Here is a 25,201-nt window from a genome sequence, read left to right as displayed (position 1 = left end):
GCTTCAAGGTCTACGTCTACCCGCAGCAGAAGGGGGAGAAGATCGCCGAGAGCTACCAGAACGTCCTGGCCGCCATCGAGGGCTCCCGCTTCTACACCTCCGACCCCGGGCAGGCTTGCCTCTTCGTCCTCAGCCTGGACACGCTGGACCGGGACCAGCTCTCCCCCCAGTACGTGCACAACCTCCGCTCCAAGGTGCAGAGCCTCCACCTGTGGAACAACGGCAGAAACCACCTGATTTTTAATTTATACTCTGGCACCTGGCCCGACTACACCGAGGATGTGGGGTTCGACATCGGCCAGGCCATGCTGGCCAAAGCCAGCATCAGTACTGAAAACTTCAGACCCAACTTTGACGTTTCTATCCCACTCTTTTCTAAGGATCATCCTAGGACAGGAGGGGAGAAGGGATTTTTGAGGTTTAACACCATCCCTCCTCTCAGGAAGTACATGTTGGTATTCAAGGGGAAAAGGTACCTGACGGGGATAGGGTCAGACACCAGGAAAGCCTTATATCACGTCCATAACGGAGAGGATGTTGTCCTCCTGACCACCTGCAAGCATGGCAAAGACTGGCAAAAGCACAAGGATTCGCGTTGCGATAGAGACAACGCTGAATATGAAAAGTAAGTGAGCGCCGTCCCTTCCCCATGCATGTATCCCCAGGGGCACTCCGGCATGCCCTGGCTGCCGGGCAGATGTGAGCAGATGTGTGTCGAGGCGCTGGCGGCTGCTTGCCAGCCAGAGGAAAGTCGCGATCTCTCCGTCGGGCGGGTTGGTGGCTCCTCCTGTCCCCGGCGAGGCTGCCGGCTGGCTGGACGGTTCCTTGGCCTGGGGAGATGGCAGGGAGGTGTCCCGCAGCCCTGGCGTCGCTTGCCCTGGGGACCGATGACCTGCATCCACAGCCTGTTGGCTCCACAAACGCAGCCAGTGGCAAGGATGCTGCCGGAGAATGCTCTGGCATCTGGCACTGCCCTTCGTCCCCTCAGTGCCTCTTAAAACTCGATGCCCTGTGCCTTCCCTGCCCCGAGACAAAGTTTGTGCGAGTCCTCAGCCCTCTTCAATGCACGCGTGAGCCCAGCTCCTGCAGTGGGTTAGTTGCTGAGGGCGATAGCTGGGATGCTCTCTGCAAAAAGCACTGCCCGGCGTCTGCCCGGTGTCTGTGTGTCTGCACAGATAAGGCAGTAACTTGCCTTGCTGTCTTTTTTTCTCTCTGTTCAAACCGGCACAGTATTGGTAAAGAAAGGAGGAAAAAGAAACGCTGACTGTGTTCACGTCCTGTGTCTGAGTTTCTGATTTTTTTTCATGTGAGAGGAAACACCGGTGGTGCGAGCAGAGTGTGTGTTTTCTGTGAATGCTTGGTTTTTTGGCTTTCCCCGATTTTTTTTTGTTGGTAGTGTCACTGTGTAGCCAAATTTTGCGTCGCTGTGGTGCTGCCCTTGTCTTCCAGTCTGCTTTTCAGGTTTGTATATATAGCTGCTGGGAAAATCACTTCCTGGGAATTGCCTCCAGGACTGTGATGCTGACTAAGCCGTTCGCAACTGATTAGTTCATTTAAATGCCGACCACCGCTCCGTTTGCTGCAGAGTGGGTGTCTATATATGAAGTTTTCCGCATGAGAATGTTTCCCATGTAGCAGGAGTTAGACGCTGAATTAAAATAGACCAGCCGTATAGCACTGAGTAGCGTGTGGTGGAGCTGCACTGAGAGCTGCCAACGGCTGGAGGGGTTTGCGATGCACAGAGGAACGTGGGTGGAAAAATACTCCTGGAGAGCAGTCGGGAAGAAACTATGGTAGCATTAATGCTGATCAAAATTTCCATCTGGCTGCCGGTTTCTCCACCGAAACTATCCACAGGGGGTTGGGAGAGACTGGGAAGGTCAGCGCTGCAACGCCGGGAAGCCTGCGTGTGCCTGGGCGAACTCTGCTCACCCTCCGGTTACTGTAAATCCACCGCAGAGGGGGAGGAAAGAGCAGTGCAAATACTTGGTGGACTTTAAATCCCATTTGCTTTCAGAAAACTGATGGGTGAGTGGTGAAGTGATACACATGTGGAAGCGATACAGTGGCGGTACTGAGCCATCAGTAAAGATACTAAGCTAAGCCCATGTTGTTCGTGACCTGGCGGTCCCTTTGGCTTGTGACCTCCTTTAGTGAATATTGTTTTGGGAGGAAGAAGGGAGACCTGACAACTGTAGCCTTGCAGACTCCGCTCAGTTTTGGCATAGATCTCTGTAATTGGAGCTAATTTACAAATAGGTAAAGTCCTGGTTATTTGCTGTGTTCTACAGCATATGTGCTGTCGAGTTGTCACAAAAGCAAACATACCCTCCCGTGGTTTGACGTGAGTAGGGCCATATTCACTTTTTTTACAGCTATGCCATTTGTTCTAATAAAAGATAGACCTCTGCCCGTAAGTTCTGCCCTTCCCAAAGTGTTTTTGCCACTTATTTTGTAGTGAGGGCTGTACATAACAACCCTCAGGGGATATGGAAGCATGAACCTGACTGGTCCGCTGTGCTATTCATACAAAAACCGTACTTGCTGCCAAGATGCAGCCATGTCTGGGGTGGGATATGGGGACTTAAACATTCGTCGCAACACTGCTGTTAAAGACAGGAAGTAAAAAAAAGATGATTACAAGAAATAAGATTACTCCAAGAATTGAAGCTGAGTCTGTGGTTGGGCCACAGAGATGAACAGGTTTGCTCTGGAGAACAACTGAGAATGCTGAAGCTCTTTAACCCGGCATCTTATCTGAGCGAGCGCACGTGCCAGAGCGTGCTGCTGCCCCTTCGTACTCCTGCTTCGGCGCCGATTCACAGCAAAGTATGCCATCTGCTGATCTCCCAGCACTGCGTCCTGCGGTGGCCTGCGTTCTCTGTCTCTCCCGTGCAAGTGTGGACCGCGCCTGGTGCTTCGCTCCCCTTATAAATTCTGACAAGGTCACATCCCCAGGGAAGCCTCGCGGCAGTCAGCCGGTTGAAATGCTTCTGTGCCGATGGGTAGCCCAGGTGTGAAAGCTGTAGGAGGGACTCTGCTATTCACCACACCTAAAACAGCATCCGATCATGAACGAGGCTGTAGTGCTTGGGAAAGAAATGTCTCCAAATACAGCTGGGCCTTGAAAACCCCACAGAGAGCTGCTCTCCTGGGGCTTTTTGGGCTTGGATTTAACAATGCGTCCTCAAGGTTTTAATCAAAAAGAAGAAATGTGTTCTCCAAGATACGTATATTTGCGTATCCATATAGAGTTGTGAAAGTTGCATATCGCACTCTTCTGTGCTGGTTTTCGCTTCCTCTGCTGTGATGCTTACACTTTTTCACTTGGTGTGAAAGGCAGGAGTGTGGGTGCCCTGGCTGTGGAGAGCTGGCCCCAAGATAGCAGTCCTTGCCAGGGTGATACATAAATGATTAGCTCTGGGTGGAGGCCTTGCCAAGCCGGGTAAATTAGGTGACCAGATTTTAAAACATGGTAATCCTGTGTCAACAGGGTGGTAGTGTTATGTTGTGTTATGCTTGGTGTCAGTGCACATTGCAAGTTAGTTGTGATGGGGTTTCGTCTACGGTGCAACATTGTGTTGGGTTTGAAGGAGGTCCACCTGTTTGCAGGATGCGTTGTTTCCTCTCTAGGAGATTGAAAAGGCTGAGAAAGGTGCCTTCGTGACCTGTGGAAAACGCATAGAGTGTCTTATTTCATTTGGAGGAAGGAGGGAAGAGCATGTGTGTATTTGACTGTCTCCCTGAATTGTACTGAAAAATCCATCTGTAAGTTACAGCTAATTAATTTGCATCCCGGTTATGCATCTCAGCAGATAAAGCCGATGCAGAATAAAATGAATTGCATTATCACGATTAGTCTGCTAGCAAACAGGATATAAAGGAAAAAAGCAAAGAAAAACTCTAGTTCCTTTACGGTGCACTTGACTGTCAAAGTTGGCCTTTGTCACCCAGCACTGGGGCAACTGGGCTTTCTGAATTCCTCCACGGTAGGATTTCAGCATCAAGCTTTCCATTTCACAAAGGGTTAAGCGAACAAACAGTGCTGCTGCTGAAGTTTGAAGACAGCCTCTTAAATATTTAATGACAGTCTAAATATATACATATGTACAATGTGTTTTAAACAAAGGCAGAATTCACATACAGGCTTAACTGGTTCCAAATAATTACTTTTTGGAAGGTAATATAAATGACTATGGATGCCGAAAGAAATGGAGGAATGCGATGTTCTAGTAAAGCCAGATGCAGAGAAGAGATTTGCGGCAAAATGGGGATCTTTCTAGGAAAGTAAATAATGTCAGTGGTGTATCCCCCTATCTGCAGCAGCCCTGCCCTTGGAAGATGGAGAAAGCAATGGTATCCAAAGATATAAGGTTTTGTTAAAAGCTCATTTGAGGAGGCTTTTTGCTCATACCTGTGCAGGATAGCTGAAGTTAATGATGGTAACGAAACAAAGGGGTAAAATGAATAATGAACCAGGGTTGAAGGGAGTAGGATGGAGACGGGGAAGTGAGTAAAAAAATATATTTTTGGAGAAATGTGAACTTACGATGGAGAACAACTAGTGTAGAGGGGTGTTCTTTATAGACTTAAGTTTTTCGACTAATCAGTGGTCAGAAAGCCTGTGTGATCAAGAGTGAACTGAGAAAGGCAGGCAAAACACGCAGGACCTCAGGAGGTGGGACTAGTTTTGCGAGAGCAGGTTGGAGGCATGTGGCTGAGGAGGAGACTACAGAAGGAGCTGTGCACAGATCCACCTGGGGCTGCTGGGTGCTGGCAGAGGAGGGAGAGAGCAGCAGCACACGGGGGTGCTTAGGCTGTGAGACATCTCTGCAGGGCACAAGACAGCATTGAGCAAGTGAAAATATCCAGCGGAACATTTTCATTGGTCTCTGGTACCTGGTAGGTTTACCTGGTGTGCACTGTACCGGTGGAACACGTGTCAATCATGGCTGAACCTCCTACCCATGAAAATACTGTCCTGAGCAAAGGTTACAGTCGTGCAATAAGCACGGGATGGGAAGAAAAGCAACTTTTAGTTTCACTTCCTTCCTACCAGGAATAAAATACACATGTGAAAAAAGAAATGGTAGAATTAGACACTAGGAATGACTTTGCCACTCACAAGACCCGCAGGAAAATGTGAAGTAAGGCTTAGGCATACCCATCCAACATGTGATGGTAATTTGGAGGCTGCATGCGCATGTATGTGCATGTTTCAAACAGAGGTGAAATTCTTGTATTTTCAGCATACTGAGCCTCAATGTGTTGTATTAAAATAGCAATATAAACGCCACACTTAATCACTTACTGGATTACTTTAGGAATTATTTGAAAGCTTTCACAAGTCAACTCCTTTGCAGCTATTTAGGACAGGGCTGAGAAATCCTCCAGTTCAGGGTGGCTGTTGTCTGGGACATCTGAACTGAGATGGGAACCAGTCCGTGCGTCTTGTATATCACCAGGCTGCTTCGGGAGCTTGGATGAAACTCAAGAACTACTGAGAGAGCTTGGGCATTTTCCCAGAGTATCTTGGCTCCTGCGGAGACCTATCCCCACCAGACTGCTTTTTTATTTTAATATCTATTTTCAAGAAACTGGAAATTTGCCTGGTTTATGATGCGTTTATTCCAAAATGCAGTAAGCAGGTAAATAACAAAGCTTTAGCGTATGTCTGAGATATACGGGATTTGCTCTATCGTGTTCTCTCTGTGTATTGTGAAGTGGCTTTATGTGCCATTTAAATGACAATTTAATGGAAGTAGTGCCCTGGGGGGGTGGGTAGGAGCTCTCACCTGGGAGGCTCCGGGGCGGACTGATGCCCCAGCAGGAGCTGGGAGCAGGGGTGAAAGGAGTATCCCTGTGTTCGCAGCTGGCCAGCGGTGCAATCCTCAGCTGGGCCGTTTGCACCAGGCTCTTCCCTCTCGGAAAAGTGGTGGAAAAGTGTGGACATGTGGGCATGAGTGTGTTTCCCCGTGCGAGCGGTGCCGAGTGCCGCAGCGTGTGTGGCCGGGTGTGTAGGGTCAGGCACCGGCAGAGGAACCTGCCCTGCCCACGGGCCTTAAACCAGGCGCCCTCCTAACCTCAAGTAATTAAGTTTTCTTGTGGGGCGAGTTATTATAATTGCTTGCCCCAGGCTTTTCTGCATCTTTCTGTGAAGCATCTCATACGAGGCCCTGTGGTGACAAGGCATTACAGTAGATGGCTGATCTGGTCCAGAGCAGGCGTCTTCTGTATGCAGAAACGTAGGTGATCACTGCTTTCACAGCCAGAGGGGCTCTGCTTTTCTTTTTTCTGCCTAGGAAAATTGTTCTAGGATAACTTGTTGACAAGAAATTATCACTGAAGAGATGCTTGGCGGTAGAACAGAATTCAAACCAAAAAATGGCCTGAGTCATCATTTTAATTTTAAGCAGAATTAATCCTGAAATGGGTGGTTTGAAGGGTTTGTTGAACCCAGATCAGAACCGAACTAAAAGTAATGTTTCCACCTACCCATTTGGGCAAGATGAAGCTCTGCCGTGCCCCCAGTGAGGCGCCCTCAGCAAGGTGCTGTAGAACATCCCATGGTGCCCTCACCTTCTCGCCCTCCCTGGCCAGGCGTTTCACAGGGCAAATCCCAACTTCTGCAGGGCTTTTTGTACCAGCCTAAGGTGAGCTCACTGAAACTGCTCCTAAGGGAGAGGGATGGCCGCATTTGGGGTTCTCCTTGCGTGCTGCTGCCTGCCGCTCTCCGCTGCATTGAGGGTGTTCCCAGCCGTGTGGACCTCTTTGCATCCCTGCAGCTCTGAAGCGGTGCATATCCCCGAGAGAATGGGATTGAACAAGAGGAGTTTCAACTCAAGGGAAACCCGAGCGAAAAAGGCTACTAGTTTGACTCTGCTGGAAATAATCCTTTTGCCCCACATACAGCCCTGGAACAGCGCACTGGAAAGTAAAGCGGCAGCTGCTTGTGGGAGAGGGAGGTAAATGAAACTGGTCGGCACAAAGCACTTATTTACTCAACAGATGTGAGTCAAGAGAATGTGCTGTAATCTGATGATTTCTGGAGTATTATCTGTGATTGTTTTCCCTTTCTCTCTGCAGGGTTTCTTTCAGAAAATCCACAGAGTTTTGTGGTCTTGGGTAAACAAACAGTTTTGCTAACCAGAGAAAAATGATCGGTAGGTACGTAGATAACTGTCTGGCCTGTGAAGGGAGTTAAATGCCGTGCTCCGTACTGCCAGGGTGACTGACTTCTCAAGGACTTGGCTATATTGAGATGATGATGCAAGATGTATACTCCTGTCCCACGTCGTATGGAGATTAGTTCAGCATGTGGGAATGTGTGAGTATAACTTCAGGTTATATTTAAGGTTCTGCAGCTTTCCACATTGCCACGTATTTTGGGACACATAGGTTTCAAAACCTTCTCATGGTTTACACTGAGCAGTAGATTTCTTCCTCCTCTTCTGTTCATCCAGCTATGCTGTGCTTTTACATAAGGTTTTGTCTTCCTCTTTTTTAATCCAAATTTCAGGAGGAAATGGGACATACATCATCAGTGTCTCACTCTTCCTTTAGGAGCTTCCTCAGTCAACTGGAGGGAGCATCAGTGCTATGCAACGCTGATGGTAACTCATCTCCCTGTCTCTGGAGTGGGCAGGAGGGGGCTGCGGCACCAGGCGTGCATGGGGGAGTAAAGATCCAGGCCAGAGGGTGGTGGGAGTCATTATTTTTTTTCATTTGCGGAGCAAATTATCCTGTAGAACAGTTGACACCCATGCAGTGGAAGAAACCGAAGAGTGTGCGTAGAGCAGTCCTTGTCCTGCTATTGCAGCTCAGGCACCGTGGGGCTTGGGAGGTGGTTCAGAGACAGAGATCAGCATGCTACGGTGGCGTGGGAGAAACTAGTTCAAGGAATGAGTTCCAAATGAGAACAAAAGAGAGGAGGTTTGTTTCACGTGAGAAAAGGGAACTAATGCTTTAAGAAATAAAGGCCCTACCTCAGCAAAATGTTGTGCCTAACTGCTTTGCTGGAAAGAACCAGTGTAAGTACCGCCACTCTGATGGCTTTGCAAATGTGATCTGACTTCTTAAAGTGTTATCATTTCTTGGAATAAGAAGACATAACTTTAAGCCAGTCAAGGGGGTTAGGCGAGAGAGAATATGCCATTTTCTTTAAACATGTTGTGCTTTCCCTGCTTGCCTCTCCCGCTGCCTCTTGCAAAAAAAAACTTTAACCTGAGTTTTTCAGGTGGTGTAGCGCTGTCTCCTGGGCAAGGATGCAGGTGGGGCACTAAGCAGTTGTTTCCTTAAAGGTGGTAGAGTTTGGGGTGTTTGTGTTGGCTAAATCAGGCTCCATTTCATTTTCTGGTAAGACAGACTTCTCTATGCTCCTGCAGTCCTTGGGTGAAATGCGCTGGCTGGGCTGTCGCAGGACGTCCTGCCTTCTACCTGTGGCACATGTGGTCTTGGGGCTGCAGTCCGACAGCCAGGATTGCCGCTGGCCACTGTGGTTACATTTCCGTATGCTTTTGAAATGGGGAAGAATGCTTTGCTTTCCCTAAGCATTTTTGGGAGCTACTTTAGGGCTTTATAATGTTTTGGGGAAAGTGCTATGTGAAACTGAAATATTATTCATTAATGTTTTCTGTGTCCCCTTCTCAGGAAGCATCAGTGAGTGTAGGTCTAAATTGTGACTTTCCGATAAAAGGTCATAGTTGTCAGAAGCAGCATAAAGCAGCTCTTCTCTGTGTGTATGGGCGGGAGGAAATCCCCTCAAAAGCTCTTTTGGGGTTTGACACTTTTCCTAGGTCAGGGTACGTGGTCATGTTTGGTATATGAGCCTTTTAACTCTCCTTGCTTCACTCAGACACTAACAAAGGCTACCACTTTTCCAGGCGCTGAAGCACTGCCGTTTCTGATCACTCCTTTGAGGCTTCTCGCGGTGCAGTTAGCAAATTCAGTAAAGCTCTGCTGCCTTAAGTTGACTTTCTTCCCCCATGATGGTTTCTAGTCCCAAAATACATGAAAAAGAAATAACCCCCGGGTTCCTAAGTGACTTTCCTGTTTGTTCGTGTTTTTTTCCTCTAATATACTCTTTGTGTTTGTGAATGAAACAGAATTAGGGCTAATTTACTTGATTGGCTGCAAAACAAAAGTATTCAGTGCTAAGAATGGGAAATGAGAAGGCCTTTCTGAAATGTTAGTTCTTTGCATAATTGTAATAGATTATAATTATACAGTCGGGTGTTTAGCAGTGGATTTGCTGTAAACACAGTCATGGGAAATGTCTCATTGCTCACTTGCATCGGTTCGAGTCCCGGTGCCGTCCCACCGATGGCAGTACTGTCATCTTCAGCGACATTTTCTCTTCGGGCAGGATGGCACGTTAAAGAAAATGCTGTCTCCAGTTCCCCTCCGAGCTCCTCCCACAAAATTACCACCAGTCAATATGGCCATGTCAGACCGTTGACAGAAATCAATAAGATCAATCATTCTTCAGCTCCTAAACAAAATTGAGAGCGTGGTGCTGATGGGCTGCGCGTAGCAATACTGGCAGCAATTCCTAAATGGAAAATGCATACCGTAACGTTTGCAAAGCGTATGTGGGGGACCCTGTCCTATTAATAATTAGTTCTCCGAGGTTGTAAAAAGGAGGATGGTATAAATTGTTTCCTACAACTGCAGTATGCTTTATCACCCCTACAGCCTTCAGGCTGATGGAGAACATCAGCTGCCCAACTGCAGTGCTGGAGACGGGTGAGCATGGCAGAGTTTGGTTAGGAATCCTGATGTTCTTCATTCTCTTAGAAGATCTCAGCTTCTTCTGGTACGGTTTTTTACGCCATTTATGATTGCAGACATTTAATCACAATACAGGAATTCCTGGTGCAATCAGGTAGTTCAGGGTGTAACTTCTAGGAAGCCCATCAAAATTGTTGTTGTAGGCTGCTTCTGAAAATCAGAACTTTATGTGAAGGGAAGGACAAATCTTTGTTTATAATGTCTGAATTTATATCTCTGAAGGCTTGTTCGGGTGTGTCTGCTCGTAGACTCAGCTGCTTCAAGAAGATAAACACATAAATGTTTCATCTACTCGATTTGCCACCAACCATTGTGCTGGGTGCTAGCAGATTTTTCTTTTAATTAATTATAATTTATCCAATTCTAATGGGAAACATAATTACAGGATTTATTTTTTAATACTGTGATTTCAGAATTGCTTTATAAAGAAGAGTAACATTTTCCCCTTAAGGGCTGTTTAAAAACGAGCAAACAAAATAAAAAACCAAAGTACACTTTGCTAAAAGTAATAAATCTCAGACAAGAAGCAAAAAAAAAAGCATCTGATACGTTGGAGCTGCAGTAAAGCTGAAAATTAATGATCAGTAAGTTGGTACTGCAAGAGAGTGAATGCATTATGGATTTGAGGAGACGCCTATAGCTTATTAAATGTCAGCAAATTTTAGCATAAGCAGTAGGATACCCTGATCAGAAGGTATAAAACAGTGCAACCTGCAGTTGGAAGATCCAATGCCACAAAGGATGTGGAAACCATGTGTACAGTTGAAACGTAAGAAAGTGCTTTGCAAGATCAAGGTCTGAAATTGCATGCTAAACTCCTTTAGTTTCTGATCGGAGGGATTTAAATGTTTCAGTAAGGCATGACTGTAGTCTCAGGGAGGGATTTATTGTACTGTAAAACCTTTGCACAAGAAGGTATGTATGACTGTTTAAAATAATTTAAAACAAATAGCATCCCTTCACCCTCCCACTCTCTCTCACATTTTTTTTAGTTAAACCCAAAAGGTAAGGCTACTACTTGAATTGTAATGGAATAATATATCAAGTGAGTGATCACATCAGGCATGGACACTTACCAAATCACAGCGAGATAACTGTGAATAACTCTCTAGTTTCAACAATTTGCATGGCCATTAACAATTGATGGGTTTCCCTTAGAACCGCATTATCTATGGCAGCGGGATCTATTCCTGCGCACTGCTCCTGCATACTAAGTGCCAGAGAAATTCTCAAAAGCGGCGGTAATAAAAAATCTGATAGCGGCAAGGTGAGTGAAGCAGGTAGGAATTTCAAGGCGACACTTTTTGAAGGTGGGGAAATATTTCAGACAATCCTGCATTTTCATATCTGTTCTCCCCCCCTTCCCTGCCTGTTTTTTTAACTATAGTTCTGCAAGTTTTAATTCAAGCTGGTGTTAGGTTTCCTTTCACTGCTTGGTGTTAGCTCTGGCTTGATGGTCAGTCTGGCACGTGGATCAGTTTAAGTAAGATTTTAAAATACATTATGTTTTGGTTTTGGATTGGACATGTGTCTCGGGGAGCTTTTATGCATATTTGACAAAAGATAAAACTGGTGCTAAAATTAGCAGTCCTAGATTGCTGGGTGGCTCTTGATTTCGAGGAGGTGTCAAAGATGTGCTTTCCTTACGGGAATCGTGCCACCATCTTAATAAACTTGTGACACATCCCTTATTTCTAGCTCTTTCATCTCGCTGATGGAACGTCAGATCTTTCCAGATTCCTCCATCAAGTTGACTTCCAGCCCCAAATCTCTTCTCTCTCTCTCTCTCTCGTTATTTCTCTTTCTTGCCCTCTTCCTTCTCCCCCTTTCTTTTCACGGTGCTGTTGTTGTGGCAAGATTAAAGCGACAGAGTGAAGCGGTGGCGGGGAAAGCTCGGATAATCAAAGTATGCGAGCGGCTGGAGCTGTGTGAAGGCGGCGGGTGACACATCAAAGCTGGTGGGTATGGGCACTCGCTGCTCTCGCTTCTCCTCCTAAATGACCCCCCTGCCATAAATGGAGCTCCTGGGAGTTAATTTGTGAGCTCACACATACACAAATGCGATTGCTTTTCTATGCCCTTCCCAAAATTTAATTCCAGAGAATGGTAATAAAGTCTTACCTTTGTTCCTTGGAAGATGGCTTCTGTACATGTGACATGTTAGGAAATACGTACCCGAGTTGTTGATAGCAGGAGATGGTCGGTCGTTCACCTTCAGCTAAGAACAGACCAGCACCTTATTGTCCCATCTGCCCATAAATGCCGTTTCTGGGTTGCTGTAGGTTGGGTGAGAAGAACTGGAAGATCTGAGCAACGCCTGGTTGCCCCTGGCTGGACCTCGCATGGGCAGAGACCCAGTGTGTCCTGTCCTGGTCAGATCACCCATGGCCTGGACATGCCCCTTGCCCAGCCGCATGCAGGTCCTGCTCCCTGAGCTCCACACCAGCACTGAGGTGCCCTCAGCTCACAGAGTTGTTTTGGTTGGAAGAAACCTTTAAGATCAAGTCTTAACACTTGATCTTAAAGGATCAAATAAACCTAACACTGCCAAGTCCACCACTAAACGATGTCGCTCAGCACCACATCTACGCGTTTTTGGGAAACTTGAAGCTGTTTCCTCTTGTCCTGTCGCTTGTTACCTGGGAGAAGAGACTGACCCCCACCTCTCTACAACCTCCTTTCAGGTAGTTGTAGAGAGCCATAAGGTGTCTCCCCTCAGTCTCCTCTTCTCCAGGCTAAACAACTCCTGTTCCCTCAGCCGCTCCTCATAAGAATTGTTCTCCAGACCCTTCACCAGCTTTGTTGCCCTTCTCTGGACACACTCTAACACCTCAATGTCTTTCTTGTAGTGAGGGGCCCAAAACTGAACACAGTACTCCAGGTGGGGCCTCACCAGTGCCAAGTACAGGGAGATGATCACTTCCCTTGTCCTGCTGGCCCCACTATTCCTGATACAGGCCAGGATGCTGTTGGCCTTCTTGGCCACTTGAGCACACTGCTGGCTCCTATTCAGCTGGCTGTCCACCAATGCCTCCAGGTCCTTTTCCCCCAGGCGGCTTTCCAGCCACTTTTCCCCAAGCCTGTAGCGCTGCATGGGGTTGTTGTGACCCCAGTGCAGGACCCGGTACTTGGCCTTGTGGAACCTCCTTCCATTGGCCTTAGCCCATCGATTCAGCCTCAGGGAAGCCCCAAATCCCCACTCATCTCTAAACTCTCTGTGTGTGTCTTTTGGTGGGCCTAACCATGGGCCTGGCTGTTTTCTCCACTGCTACCTCTGCCTGCGTTGCCCTCTCCCCAAGCCCTGCTTCGTCTTTGCTGTGGAGCTTGGAGGTTGAGTGCCCCACAGTCTGGATGGACTTTTGCTCTATGTTTGTGGCAGGGTATCCTGGTCCTTGTCATAACCGTTTGAGGGTGTCAAAAAATCATTGCACTTTGCACCTGCCATCTTTTGTGGGACTCTTCTTCACTGCCCCCAGCCTGGTTACTGCTGCCGAGAACCAAAATAACCAGTGGAGCCATTAGGACATGCATCTCTTGGCTTTGTGCATCAAAACATCAGTGAACTGCAGTGAAAACAGGTTTTCAGCTTTTGTTCTGTTAGCTGTTTCTGGCGACCTGTAAGAATAGTCCGTTCTAGCAAAAGGTTTGTTACTGCTCTTTCATTTTTAATGAAAGGTCTTTCTGACAGAGGTCACAGTAAAATAATTAACGGTGAGATTGTCTTTGTTGCTTGAGTATAAAACTGGAGATCTAAGGATTTAGAGATGTTGGTGTGATCCCCGGTTGCCCTGTCGGTTTGGTTACTAGTTATAGCAATAGTTCTCATTTACTTTAACTTCAGTCTCAGGGTAACCATGTTTCACAATAATCAATGCAGTGATTACTATAATTGCATTTTGTGGTACCGTGGTCTTATAATTAACTGACTGGGCTAATAAAGCGTGGAATCTAATGAATATTTGTAAACAAACTTCATTAGGAAGTAGGTTGAGAATATGCACTGGTGGAGGATAATAGCGGAGACCTGTCCTCAATTTCAGTAATCACGACAGATGGAAACCTGGAAATGAACAGCAAAGCGCGGAAACCATGCCACTGCTACTTACCTTGTGTTTACTGCTGCACCCTGTCTTTAAATTCTCTCTTTTTTAAAAAAACCTTTCCAGAAAGAGGCTCCCCACTGCAATGAGATCCTGCGTACACAATTCCAGTCTCTTTTGTAGAACATTTAAGCATTATCAGGCACGATGTTGAAAATGGGATTTACAATGTAGGGCTGGTATCGGCCCTAAGTAAGAAGTGTCTATTGTCACCCCCTTGATTGAGTCTTAATGCAATTAAGTGAAAAAGGAAACCACCACTGAAAATGGGAAGTACATTTCCTAGTGGTGCCTCTTGGGGGGTGGATGGCTGACATCTGGCTGTTGCTGGAAAGTTAGCTGTGTTTTACTGTCCTTGAGGAGCTGTGTCCCATTTTTGCTGTTGTGCTGGGCATTCTGTGCATGCCTCCCTCCGGTGGTGTCCCCGTGTTTCAGATGCGCATTCCTCGTCTCAGGCGTGGGGTCCGGTCCTGCACACTCTCTCAGGCCGTTTGGGAGCATGTTGTGTGAGTCTGGCAAGTTAACAGTTGAAGGACCCGGCCCATTTTGGATGGTTGCTTTATTTTAAGGTCACCAGAAATCCCTTCACACCTCCTTGCCTTCTCTCTCCTCTTCCCCCATCTTTAAGCTGCTTGATTCCTCCTTACAGGTTTTCCTGGCTATTTCTATGTGTGTCTCTCTAACAAAAGTAGCATTAAACCCTGCTGTCTCCCCCTGCTTTTTTTAAGCTTTTGGTTATCTGCAAAGTTTGGTATTAATTTTTCAGGGAAATGCATATGTGATGAGCCTTGCTCAGAGAGCACCAGCCCCGAGCAATAGGCTCGTGAGCGGCTGCTCTTGCAGCGGGAGCTCAGAGGGGAGAGGGTCTTTCGGCGGCTACAGTTCATGCATGTGCTTCCTACCTGCTGGTTTCAAACAGTATTAATTTTTATGCATTTATTGAGTTTAATTAAAAGCAGGGCTGCTTACAGCAGTGCTCGCCAGAGATTCCTCCTCCTCCCCCCCCCTCTCAAACACAACAAATAGGCATCTGGTATTTGTTTTGTATAACACAATCCTCATAAAATGAAGAGTAATAAAACATAATTATCTGTAAAGGCTAAAGGCGTGTTTTATAAGCCTAAGAATGAGCTCGTTTCTGCCTTGTTTTGGTCTATTTGTGAGATAAAGGATGCCTTTGTATGGTTTTAGCTCGTCTCCAAATTAGTAGAGAATCTGTTATTACAGTGTTTCCAACCCTGGTGCGTAAGGGTGTCAGGTAGCGTGAGTGCACGCACAGCATTGCACCGGTGGATCTCTGGGGGTGGGGAACAGCCTTTTTGTGTTCCTTTTGGAAAATTTTCCCTTCCAAACAATGGATTTTATTTGAAAGCTTTGGTAAAGTAAGAGGGAGAAAAATCTGTGGGCTACATGAGCAAGGTTAGCATTTCTGAGCTGTGGGCCTTCAAGCTGGGTTTGAGCCCTTCCTTCTTATCCTTGTCAGCATAAAGGACAATGCCATACCTCCACGTTTGCGCTTGGATGTGTGTGAGGACTATTTGATTTGACCCTTGTTGCTTTGCTGACAGACCTTGACTGCTGCTGTGTCTTCATCTCTTTGGAGCATTGCTGGCTTGGTCCACCTCCAGGCTGGTCATCGGGCCTTTTTTCTTCCCGTTGTCTTGCCCTAACCCACCATGTGCAAGCGTTTGTTTTTTTTTCTGGTAAAAAGTGGAACTAGATAATTTAAACCAATTAGATATTAAAGTGAGACGTGTGAGTGGCTTATGGCTGCTGTAAAGGTAAAGTGTGAAAACCAAATCATTTTAGAAAGCTCGCAGTCTAAGCCTATTGTTTATTTTTCTTTAAAATAGTAATAAGCAAAAAATCCACTTTTTCGTAATGAAAACAAAGAGCTGTGGGGATGCAAGGCACCTTCAACTCCAGCATGCTTTGGAATACGTTTGCTTCGACCCTATTCTTCTTTGCACAATTAATTAAAGTGATAGAAGAGGAAATAAAGCTTCACTCAGCTTTTATGTGAATTGCAGCCTTCTCAAAAGCAGATATGACTTAGGTATTGCTTTCTCTCTGCAAGGCGAGCCTTGTAATTTTGAATCTTGATTAGCAGCTGCTTTTGTTCTTCCACAAGTCTCGGAAACAATGGGGTTGGGAGCATGTAGCAAATTGCTAAACGATACCCTCGCAGAGAGAGAAATCTCCCCCTCTTGAAGCGCCTCACTCCCTGCATCTTTCGTGCTGCAAAGAGGCTGCGACGGTGGGGCTGGAGCTGGGAGATACTCCCCTAGCAAGCCTGGTGCCCAGGCACGGCCATGTGCTGAGCTGCCGCTGGCCTGCGTTGGAGTCATTTCCTTGAAATACATTTTCCTTGAAATATGCTTTTCTTGTCATCTTGTCTGGGGATACTAGTGTAATGCGCAGATTGCTGGCTTTAGTTGTTCACCAGCACAGTTGTGGCTGCTCTGGGTCTTTAGCCAGCGGATGGCCAGCAGCAGCAGGTAGGGTGCTAGGAGGCACCCGCTGCCTTATGTCTGTGCTTGCATTATTTTCCATGGCCAGAGGTCTTTGATCTATTCAAATAGAAGCCTGCCCTCCTCCAGAGAAGCAGAGGATGGGTGCCAGATTGCAGGCTGATGTGTAAATGTGTCCTTTTGCAGCAAAGTCTCGTGTCACACGTGAGCTAAATGTGCCTTGTGTGTCGGAGGCTGCAGAGTCCAGCTATAAGTCAAATGGTCCAAGATGTTTGACAACCCCCCACACTATATAATATGCCCCTTAGTTTTTTATGCAAGGTCTGAAACGTATCTTTGGTTTTGTTGTTGGTTTGTTGTGTTTTTTTTCTGGGGAATCACTTCGCTCATGTGTTGAGTTGGAAGATATCTTCCTGGAAAGTCTACTGGTCCTTAATTATTAAGTAATGTCTGCAAAATGTTCTGAGACTAGAGTTGCTTTGCATTCACAACAGAATTGTATTTATAAGTTTGGGTAGCTTCCAATTCCGACTCCTCATTTCTCCAGAATAAATGGGTTTCACTTTACCAGTGTAAATGTGTGTGGGGGAACACCCCCCCCCCCCAAGCCATTAGCTTCAGTTGTGCTATCAGTGTGACGTGGACTCATTATTTGTTCTCTTTCCATTGTGTGCAGAGTGGTAGCATTGGGTGCATTTTCTTTTAAATGTGACATAAAGTGAAATCCTGTTATTTGCACACATTCTGTGGCACTTGTCTTCAAAGTATCTAGGCAACCTTTATGTAGATGACACTTTAACACTTTAACACAAACTCTTCCATTATTGAGTGTGGTCCTGTGAAGAGAAGTAGGGTGAAAAAGGGAGGGAAGAAAGAACTGGCTTGAACTCACGTCGGGCAGCTTGAGTTACTTGTGAGACTCTTTATAGGAAGTACAATTCACTGAAGATCTCTGCTCCCATACACTTAAACCCCCTACTTGAAACTATTCCATGTTTTTTCCTTTGAGTTTGGGCAAGTGAGGGATCTCCTGGCTCTGCTGGAGCTGACAGTACAGCTGCCAGGAGAGGGGGATTTCAGGGCTTCTACAGTCTGGTGCCAAGTGGTGGACTTCCTTGTGGCGTTCTCCACTTGAGGCTGAGGAGGATGAGTGCTCCAAAACATCTGCAGCCCTGAGAGGTATGTGTGTTCAGAAAGCTTTTGAGTTCACCTGTGCTTCCCAGAAAACAAGAGCTGAATGGGAGGCTTGAAAGAATCGAAGAGGAAGCCACTATTGCTCTTCTTAGTTTGCTTTCAGTCCCCCCAAGGAAGAAGTAAAGATTACTCGGAGGAGATTCTTTGAATTCTTTGGTTCTTTGTCTGTGGGGTTAGGTGTGAACATGACCCATCAACAGATCAGATGGAGCCGGCATCACTACCTCAGTGGTGTGATCTCTGTTTGGGGAGTGGTCTTGGAAGCCAAAGCCACTCCGATATGCTGCACAGGGAGCAATGTGGCCCCAGACTTTGTGGCAAGCTTTTGTGGGTGTCATCTCTTAGACCGGTTCTGGCTTTGTTAGATCAAGCAGACATCCTCCAGGCAGGAGGCAATGCTATGTAAATGCCACACCACATACTGTGACTGGTTTGGCAGAACTGTGATTTGTGTCCTAGTGCATAATACTAATTGAATTTGGGCTACCAGATGATTGGAGGTGTGCACGTTGGTGTTAAGGAGCACATCGGTGCTGTAGGTCAGTGTAGTGGGATGGTGGTTTGACCAGAAAACTCATACTTTTTTTGCATAATCCTGCTCAGCTGTGGTTTGACAGCAGTGGGGCTTGGTTGTCTTGTTACCATCCCACAAGCGTCGGGTAAGACCCGTGTCCCTGGCCTGTGGTGTAGGGTGGACGGTTACTGCTCCTCTTGCATTGGCACTGAGGCTGCTCTGATCCCACTGCGGGGATCTTGTGCCAGCTCCACGAGCTCACCTGGCTCCCTGGCCTGGCGTGGTGTGTTTGGATGAACACCAGTGAGTGCAAGGAAGAAGGGGCAGTTGTGGAGGACAGGAGGCGTTACCTGAGTATCCCCAACAGAGACCAGTTAAGGCTGTTGTGGGTCTGTCATCCAGGTGTAGTGGAGCTGGAGCCTGGTCTCCAGCAGTAGAGGGAAAGTTTTAGGAAAAATCGTTGGTGTTGAAGAGCAAGTGCAGCCACGACCAATTGCCTGTATACCTTATGATCAATTAATTGCAGTCCTTTAGCTTCACTTATAGCTTTTTACTTTAAATCTTTGGGCCAAACCCATTGCAAAGGAAAGAGAAGCACTTTTTTTTTTTTCCTATTGCTTTTCGATGGAGAAGCTTTTGCTTATTATTGAAATCCTCCTTTAAGGTCAGAGCTCAATATATGGCCAGACATTCCTTGTTGCCTCGAAACATCCCACCTTTATTGTGAGATCTACGTGGACCGTGACTGATACTTGTGTATCATAGGACATCAAGCCCTGCATTATGGAATCAGAATGGTTAGAGCTGGCAGGGACTTTAAAGATCGAGTTCCAAACCCCTGCCATGGGCAGGGACACCTTCCACTAGACCGGGTTGCTCAAAGCTCCATCCAACCTGGCCTTGAACATCTCCTGGGATGGGGCATCCACAGCTTCTCTGGGCAACCTGTTCCAGTGTCTTGCCACCCAATTAATTATCTTTAATTAACCCATGGCTTTCTTATGAAAACACAATAAAACAACACCACCACCTCCCAGCCCCTCAAGACACAGCACATACAAACCTCGCTTTGTCCCCTTTGCCCTGGCCTGGTGCTTTTCACTACACGATGTGTTCCCCATCGAACTGTAAAAGGATGGGATGTTTGGAGGACTGCTGCCAGAAGACTGGGACTGTGGTTTGGGGAGATAAGATGTTGGGTCTTGGTGATGTATGTTTGCTGGGAGGTGATTCCCTTGGGCCCTCACTGCATTTGCAACATCAGCCCAAATATCTGTGGCCAGGACAGTGTCTTCCCGCACACAGTTGGGCTGGCCCAAATGAGGAGGCTGAGCTGGCAGCGGGAGAGATGAGGCCACACCAGTGTCACCCCCAGCACTGGGGTTTGGGAGACCGTGGCCCCAGGCAGCACACCGAGGCTGCCTGGGAAGCTGGTGCAGAACAGAAAATGAAGCCCAGGTTTCTCGGACTCCTGTTGCTGGATCCCCTTCCCCATCCTCATGTCGCTCCTCTGGTCTTTATCAATAGCCGAACCTGAGTGTCTAGCAATAGCAGGGCAGCGAGTGTAGCTGTTTCTTCGGGAATGGCCTAGACAAATATTTAAAGTGTGGGGAAGAAGAAATCGGGTTTCTGTGTTTGAATGCTTTGGGCCATAAAGGAAAGCTTCCCGTCACAAGGCAAGACAACTGTGTTTGTAGCCAGGGGTGTGTTTGTTTTTTTTTTTCTGCTGTGCAGAACAGTGTGATTCCTTGTGAGGCTGGTGGGGGCAGCGGGCAGGAATCGCACGCACGAAACCAAAAATCGTACTGTAATTGGATATAGTGCATGGTGTTGCTAGTAATGTATACATAAATAGAGACTCCAGCACTCAGCTCTTTGGTGGAAGACAGATCTTCTATATTTATCAGGTTTTGCTATTTTTGTAACATGCCACGTTACACTGTTGTTAAAAAAAAAAAAATCCATATTGGTTCCTAAGTAGTATTGTTGCCTCATTCCAGGATCAATTGTACCAGACCTTTCTCATTGACTCTGACCTCACTGTGTTTAAATAGCTGGAAATTACAAGTATTTCTTGTCTACAGGAGCATAGAAACAGTGGCATCTGAGTTTCTGTTTGATGGTCTCCTTTTCTATAGGATTGCTTTCCTCTGCTTGGAGGAGGTTCTCCATTTCCTCCTGAAGCCACCAGGAGCAGCCGCCACTATGGATTCCCTTTAGGACCAGGAGCAGAGTCTGTGAGGAGGACTTTGCTAGCAGAGGCAGCGGGTGGCTCCTCAGCTTGCCGTGCAGCTTGACTGGTTGCGATGAAGCTGGCAGGGTCAATTAGGAGAATAATAAGTCTTTGGAGCCTGAAGAAATAGAAGACACGCTTTCAAAAATGCACTCTTTTAAAATAGTACCTACCTCATAGAACGGTGAAAATAGTTTTTACTGACTTAGACATAGCACCAAAGTTAAAAGAAGAAATCCCAGTCTGCTGTGCCATGCGGTGTGGTAAGCAGAGCTGAGGGTTTTGTTTTCTCCAGCTCCGTTTCAGTCGAGCAATTTTGCTGTACATTAGCTTCTTTGTCTGCAAGATGGGATTACTGAATTTTTAGAAGTGTTCCATGATCCTCAGATTAAAGGTATCACATAAAGCTACTTCTGTTCCTAAATGGGGGTTTGGCTTAGCTTACGGTAATATTTTACGTGTGTATAAAGCTGTGTTCCTGCATGCAGAAAAAACAGCATGGGATATTTCCCATTTCTGTTTTCAGATGAGGTTTTGTCTTTCTAAGGCTGCATCCAAAGCTTTTCGCAAGTAGCGTTCATGGTTACTTAGGAAGTGGTGAAAGTCCAGATTTTTTTATACTTCCAGGCAGACTGTTTATTTTAAGTTACAGGACTTAGTTAACAGTAAGACAGGGTTGGTGAGACAGGAGGGGAGTGCTTGGTAAGTCTTATTACTGATAGGTCAGCTGTATATATAAACTTGACTTTGTTTCTCTACTACAAAAAGCTAAAACCACCATCTTGGACCTCATGATTAATGACAGATTTGCCTATAATGAAGATCCTGCTGGTAAGTGTCCCCATGCAGTGATATTTCTTTATTTGACCATGTCCGTGGGTTGGTCGTGAAAGCTGAGATGGATATTGACTACTCTAATCTTGACTATACGCTTAATTACAGGGCAGTAAGAGTCAAGCGGATAGCATTTCGGGTAGTTGGTGTGGAGAATAAAGCGAGATGGTAAACTGAGCCCTGGTAGTTCACTTGGGACAGTGTGGTGGGTTGTTATTACATTATGGTGGGAGAAGCTGCCAAGCGAAAATACTGTACAATTAAGTGGGGCTGTTAACGGCATGACTGAGCCAATTCATTAATGACAATGGTATATTCTTGTATCTGCTTTCCCTTACAACTGCTGGGTGAAGATACTCGGGGGAAACCAGACCAGTGGGAAGAAGGGAGGAGGAAAGGATACTCCGAAGATCTGGTGCAGATGCAGTGATTTTTCTTTAAGCCTTTGTTCCCCGAGTCATCTGAAACGCAGCCGTTCCCCAGACGCGTTTTATGGAAACCTGGCAGTTTGCTGTCAGAGCAGTGTGCTCCTGATGAAACATCTGCATGTAGATGCTGTTTCTGTGCATCTGCTTGTTTGGTGGGTGGGAAAGAAGTGGAGGAAGGGACGGAGCTACTTCTGTCAGGTGGAGGCTTCTGTGCAAAGGGACCGTATCAAGGCAACGGGCGTCCTTTGGCAGAGGATATTCTGTTACTGGTGTTTTCACAGGCAAATCGCAGTAAACTACAGGGGCGTTTGAGACTGAAAAGTGCATAGACAAAGGTGCCATCTTTGGGGTTTCAAAGGAAAGCCAAAGTGAAGAGCTGGAGGCTGCAGGCACTGCAGTATTTCCTGAGGTATAGACAAAGCTGTTGTCTGACCCATTTCTGTTTAAGATTATCAGCATCTTTGTTAGGAATTAGTCTGTTGCTGGACCTTGTAATTTTTGGAGTTAGGGGATGATAATAAAGAAGACTGTAAAGCAGCCTGCTGTTAGAAAGTAGTAGCAGGAGTGGCTTAGGAAAAAAACAACACATATTTTGTTTTAAACGGTAAAGTACACCCCTGTAGTAGGGGGTATATTCACGACCAAGGGTGTAAAGGTCTACACTTCTTACTGTAAAAAAAAAAAAGGGTCTCTGGTTGAGCCATGCCGGGGTGGCTCAGCTGCAGCGCTGGGTGCGTGCCTGGTGGGACGTCTGCTGGGCACTGAGAAGCAGGGCGAGCTTCAAGGAGATATCAAGGAGATAAATGTTGTGTGTGAAAACCCAAGGAGGGGGAGAATTAAGAATCTGCAAAGTGGCTCTATCTTGCAGTGCAACAGCCTTTTCTTCTCTCCCATGTGTATTCGCTTGAAGTAGGGTTACACTGTTTTGATTCGGGTAGCGAGAAGGTGAGAAGGTTACTCTCAGTTTTTAATGTGAGGTATAAACTGTAAACCACATGGGCAACCACATAGTTGAAACAAACACACCTGCAGCAGAGATCCTCACCAGGGCTTGAAACGCGTCCACGTTGACCTGGAGGGCTTCTGGTGTGAGGGCATTTGCGTCTTGCACCTTGATTCAAAACCAAACCAAATCAGAGAGCTGCCAGTGCCGGATGGTGCACCACAAGCACATGATTTCAAAGCACAAACCTGGCGTGAACTCACTCCACTGATCCACATTTCCTTAGAAACCAAAACAAAACACCAAAGCGTGATGATCTGAGGTAGATCTGGCAGGGTTTGTGCTGAGCCAGCTATCCACTGGGGTATCCTAACTCACATCAGGTGCCGTTTCACCTTCTGAAACCAGTGTGAAACCAGGATGGAGGCAGAGCTGTTGGGGAGATGCCTTCCCCACCGCAGGCTCCCCGGGTGTTGCAGCCTTGGGGAAAGCCCAGGGATGACAGGGCCCTGAACTTTAGCAAATGTCTCTGGTTTAAAGAGTGTAATTTTCTTTTAAACATGGTAAAAGTGGTGTGTGAGATGTTTTTAAATAGAGTATGTTTGTCTTGTGTCCCTTTGGCAGAGAGTTTGTGTAACCACTTAAGTTAAATTGTCTTATTTTCTGTCTCCCTCATGTGTTGCAACTTTTATATTATGTGCTTATGTGTTTTAGGGGCTTTTTTTGTATGAAGAATCATGTGTGGTTGCATTGGTGTTGTGGTTTAACCCCAGCCAGCAGCTAGAACCACGCAGCCATTCTCTCACTTGCCCCCAGTTTGGATGGGGGAAGGAATCAGAAGAGTAAAAGTGAGAAGAAACTTGTGGGTTGAGATAAAGACAGTTTAATAGGTAGAGCAAAAGCCACGCCCGCAAGCAAAGCAAAAAAAAAAAAGAAAAAAAAAGTTCATTCACTGCTTCCCATTGGCAGGGGGGGGTTCAGCCGTCCCCAGAAAAGCAGGGCTCCATCATGTGTAACGGTTACTTGGGAAGACAAAATGCTGTAATTCCACATGTCCCCTCTTTCTTCCTTCTTCCCTCAGCTTTACATACTGATCAGGACGTCGTACGGCATGGAGTGTCCCTTTGGTCAGTTGGGGTCAGCTGTCCCAGCCGGGTCCCCTCCCAGTTTCTTGTGCCCTCCCAGCCCACTCGCTGATGGGGCAGTGTGAGGAGCAGAAAAGGCCCTGAGAGCTTAGTTACAACCAAAACCACCAGTGTGCTATCAAAAATGTTTCTCATCCCAAATCCAAACCATATCAGCTGCTAATAAAAAAGTTAACTCTGTCCCAACTGAAATCACAGCAATTGGGAAGCAGTCGTTGCAGTGGTATGTGATACACTTTGCTGCTCTGTGGGATGGGAGACGCAGGCAGGGAAGTGCAGGCAGAGCCAGTGCAGGCAGGGAAGAGGTGCCCAGGATGGGCAGCGCTGCCACTGAGGGCTTTTGTAGCCCATCTGGAGGAGGTCCTCAGTGCAGCTGCACCAAGAGTTTAACGGTGGTTGAAGCTTTGCCATAAATGATGTCTTGGAGGGACGGTGTGAAAGATGAGGCATTGCCTGCTTTCAGTCCCTGTGCAAGGGATCAAGTGAGGCAGCAGCCCGAGCCTCAGCTTCCACAGGCTGAAGCATCCAAAGGATGTCATCTTCTGTGGTGTTAAAATGCAGTGCTTGCAAGTGTCTCACAACACCAAGGTTTGTTAAATGCTATGGTTGGAGGGCACTGGGAAGTGCGGAGGTGACTCTGTGTGTGTGTTTGGGTAACGGAGCACAAATAGAATGCTTTCTAAATGATTTTTTTTCTCCTCCTTTCCTTTATGGGGTCAGTGTGTGCGTGTGTGTCCAAGTACTGGTTCTTGAAATAAACTCTGAAACATGTTTGGATGCCATGTCTGACAAATGGTGGCTTTTTTGTTCCTAATCACAAATGCTGTCTGTGTTTTTACTCCATGCTTTTTTTTTTTTTTTGGTAATACCACAAAGGCTGATCTGACATGCAGTGCATGTTTTTACCATTAAAATATGCCCTGGAAGTTTTGACCTCTAGCATTTCATAGTAGCTTGTAAATTATGTATGGAAATGTTCTGTATTGTTACCGTATGAACTCCACAGAGATGGGGTGTCTTGAGTTGCTCAATTTGGTACTGAGATTGGGAATGTTTCCCTGTTCCCCCCGAAACTCGCAGCATTGTGCTATTTTACACTCACTTATTGTATTGAAGGTAACTTTTGTCTGTGCATGCAGAAAACCTGGAGTTGCTCTTAGCCAGATTAAAATAATGGATCACTTGAAAGAATATTGCCTAGTATTTATTGCTGCTCACCAGAGGATAATTTCAATAAGAATTTATCATATTTATTCAGCAACAGACTAATAAATTCGGATTTGTTTAAACAAAGACTCGAGGAAGAACCTGCTAAATGCTTATGGTTATATTCATTGCAGGCATAAGCTACTCCATTTCACTCAATGTACTTGTACCTGCTTATGTCACCAATTAATTTGGCTCTTAATATCTTATTTTCAGCACTTTCCTTTCTTTCCTCCGGGTACTGCAAGTCATGTTCAGCCTTGATGTAAGTCTATTGAGGATAATGGTATCTCTGATGCTTTCTGGCTTTGGATGGGTTTGATTTGTTGTTGTGGCAAAGTCTA

The 25,201-nt window shown here is 46.3% G+C and overlaps 1 protein-coding gene across 1 annotated transcript in view; it reads left to right on the top strand.

Moving 5' to 3' along the window:
- EXT1 (exostosin glycosyltransferase 1) overlaps window positions 1-25,201 on the top strand; it is a 188,589-nt gene that overhangs the window by 5,339 nt on the left and 158,049 nt on the right. Inside the window, exon 2 of the mRNA XM_009881027.1 lies at window positions 9-625. Within this exon, the coding sequence (XP_009879329.1) occupies window positions 9-625 (617 nt within the window). The remainder of the gene's footprint in view (window positions 1-8; window positions 626-25,201) is intronic.

Source organism: Charadrius vociferus, unplaced genomic scaffold (assembly GCF_000708025.1).
Source record: "Charadrius vociferus isolate BGI_N301 unplaced genomic scaffold, ASM70802v2 scaffold2, whole genome shotgun sequence".
NCBI lineage: Eukaryota > Metazoa > Chordata > Aves > Charadriiformes > Charadriidae > Charadrius > Charadrius vociferus.
The sequence above is the reverse complement of the archived record's forward strand: the minus strand, read 5'-3'. Positions and strand labels throughout refer to the sequence as shown.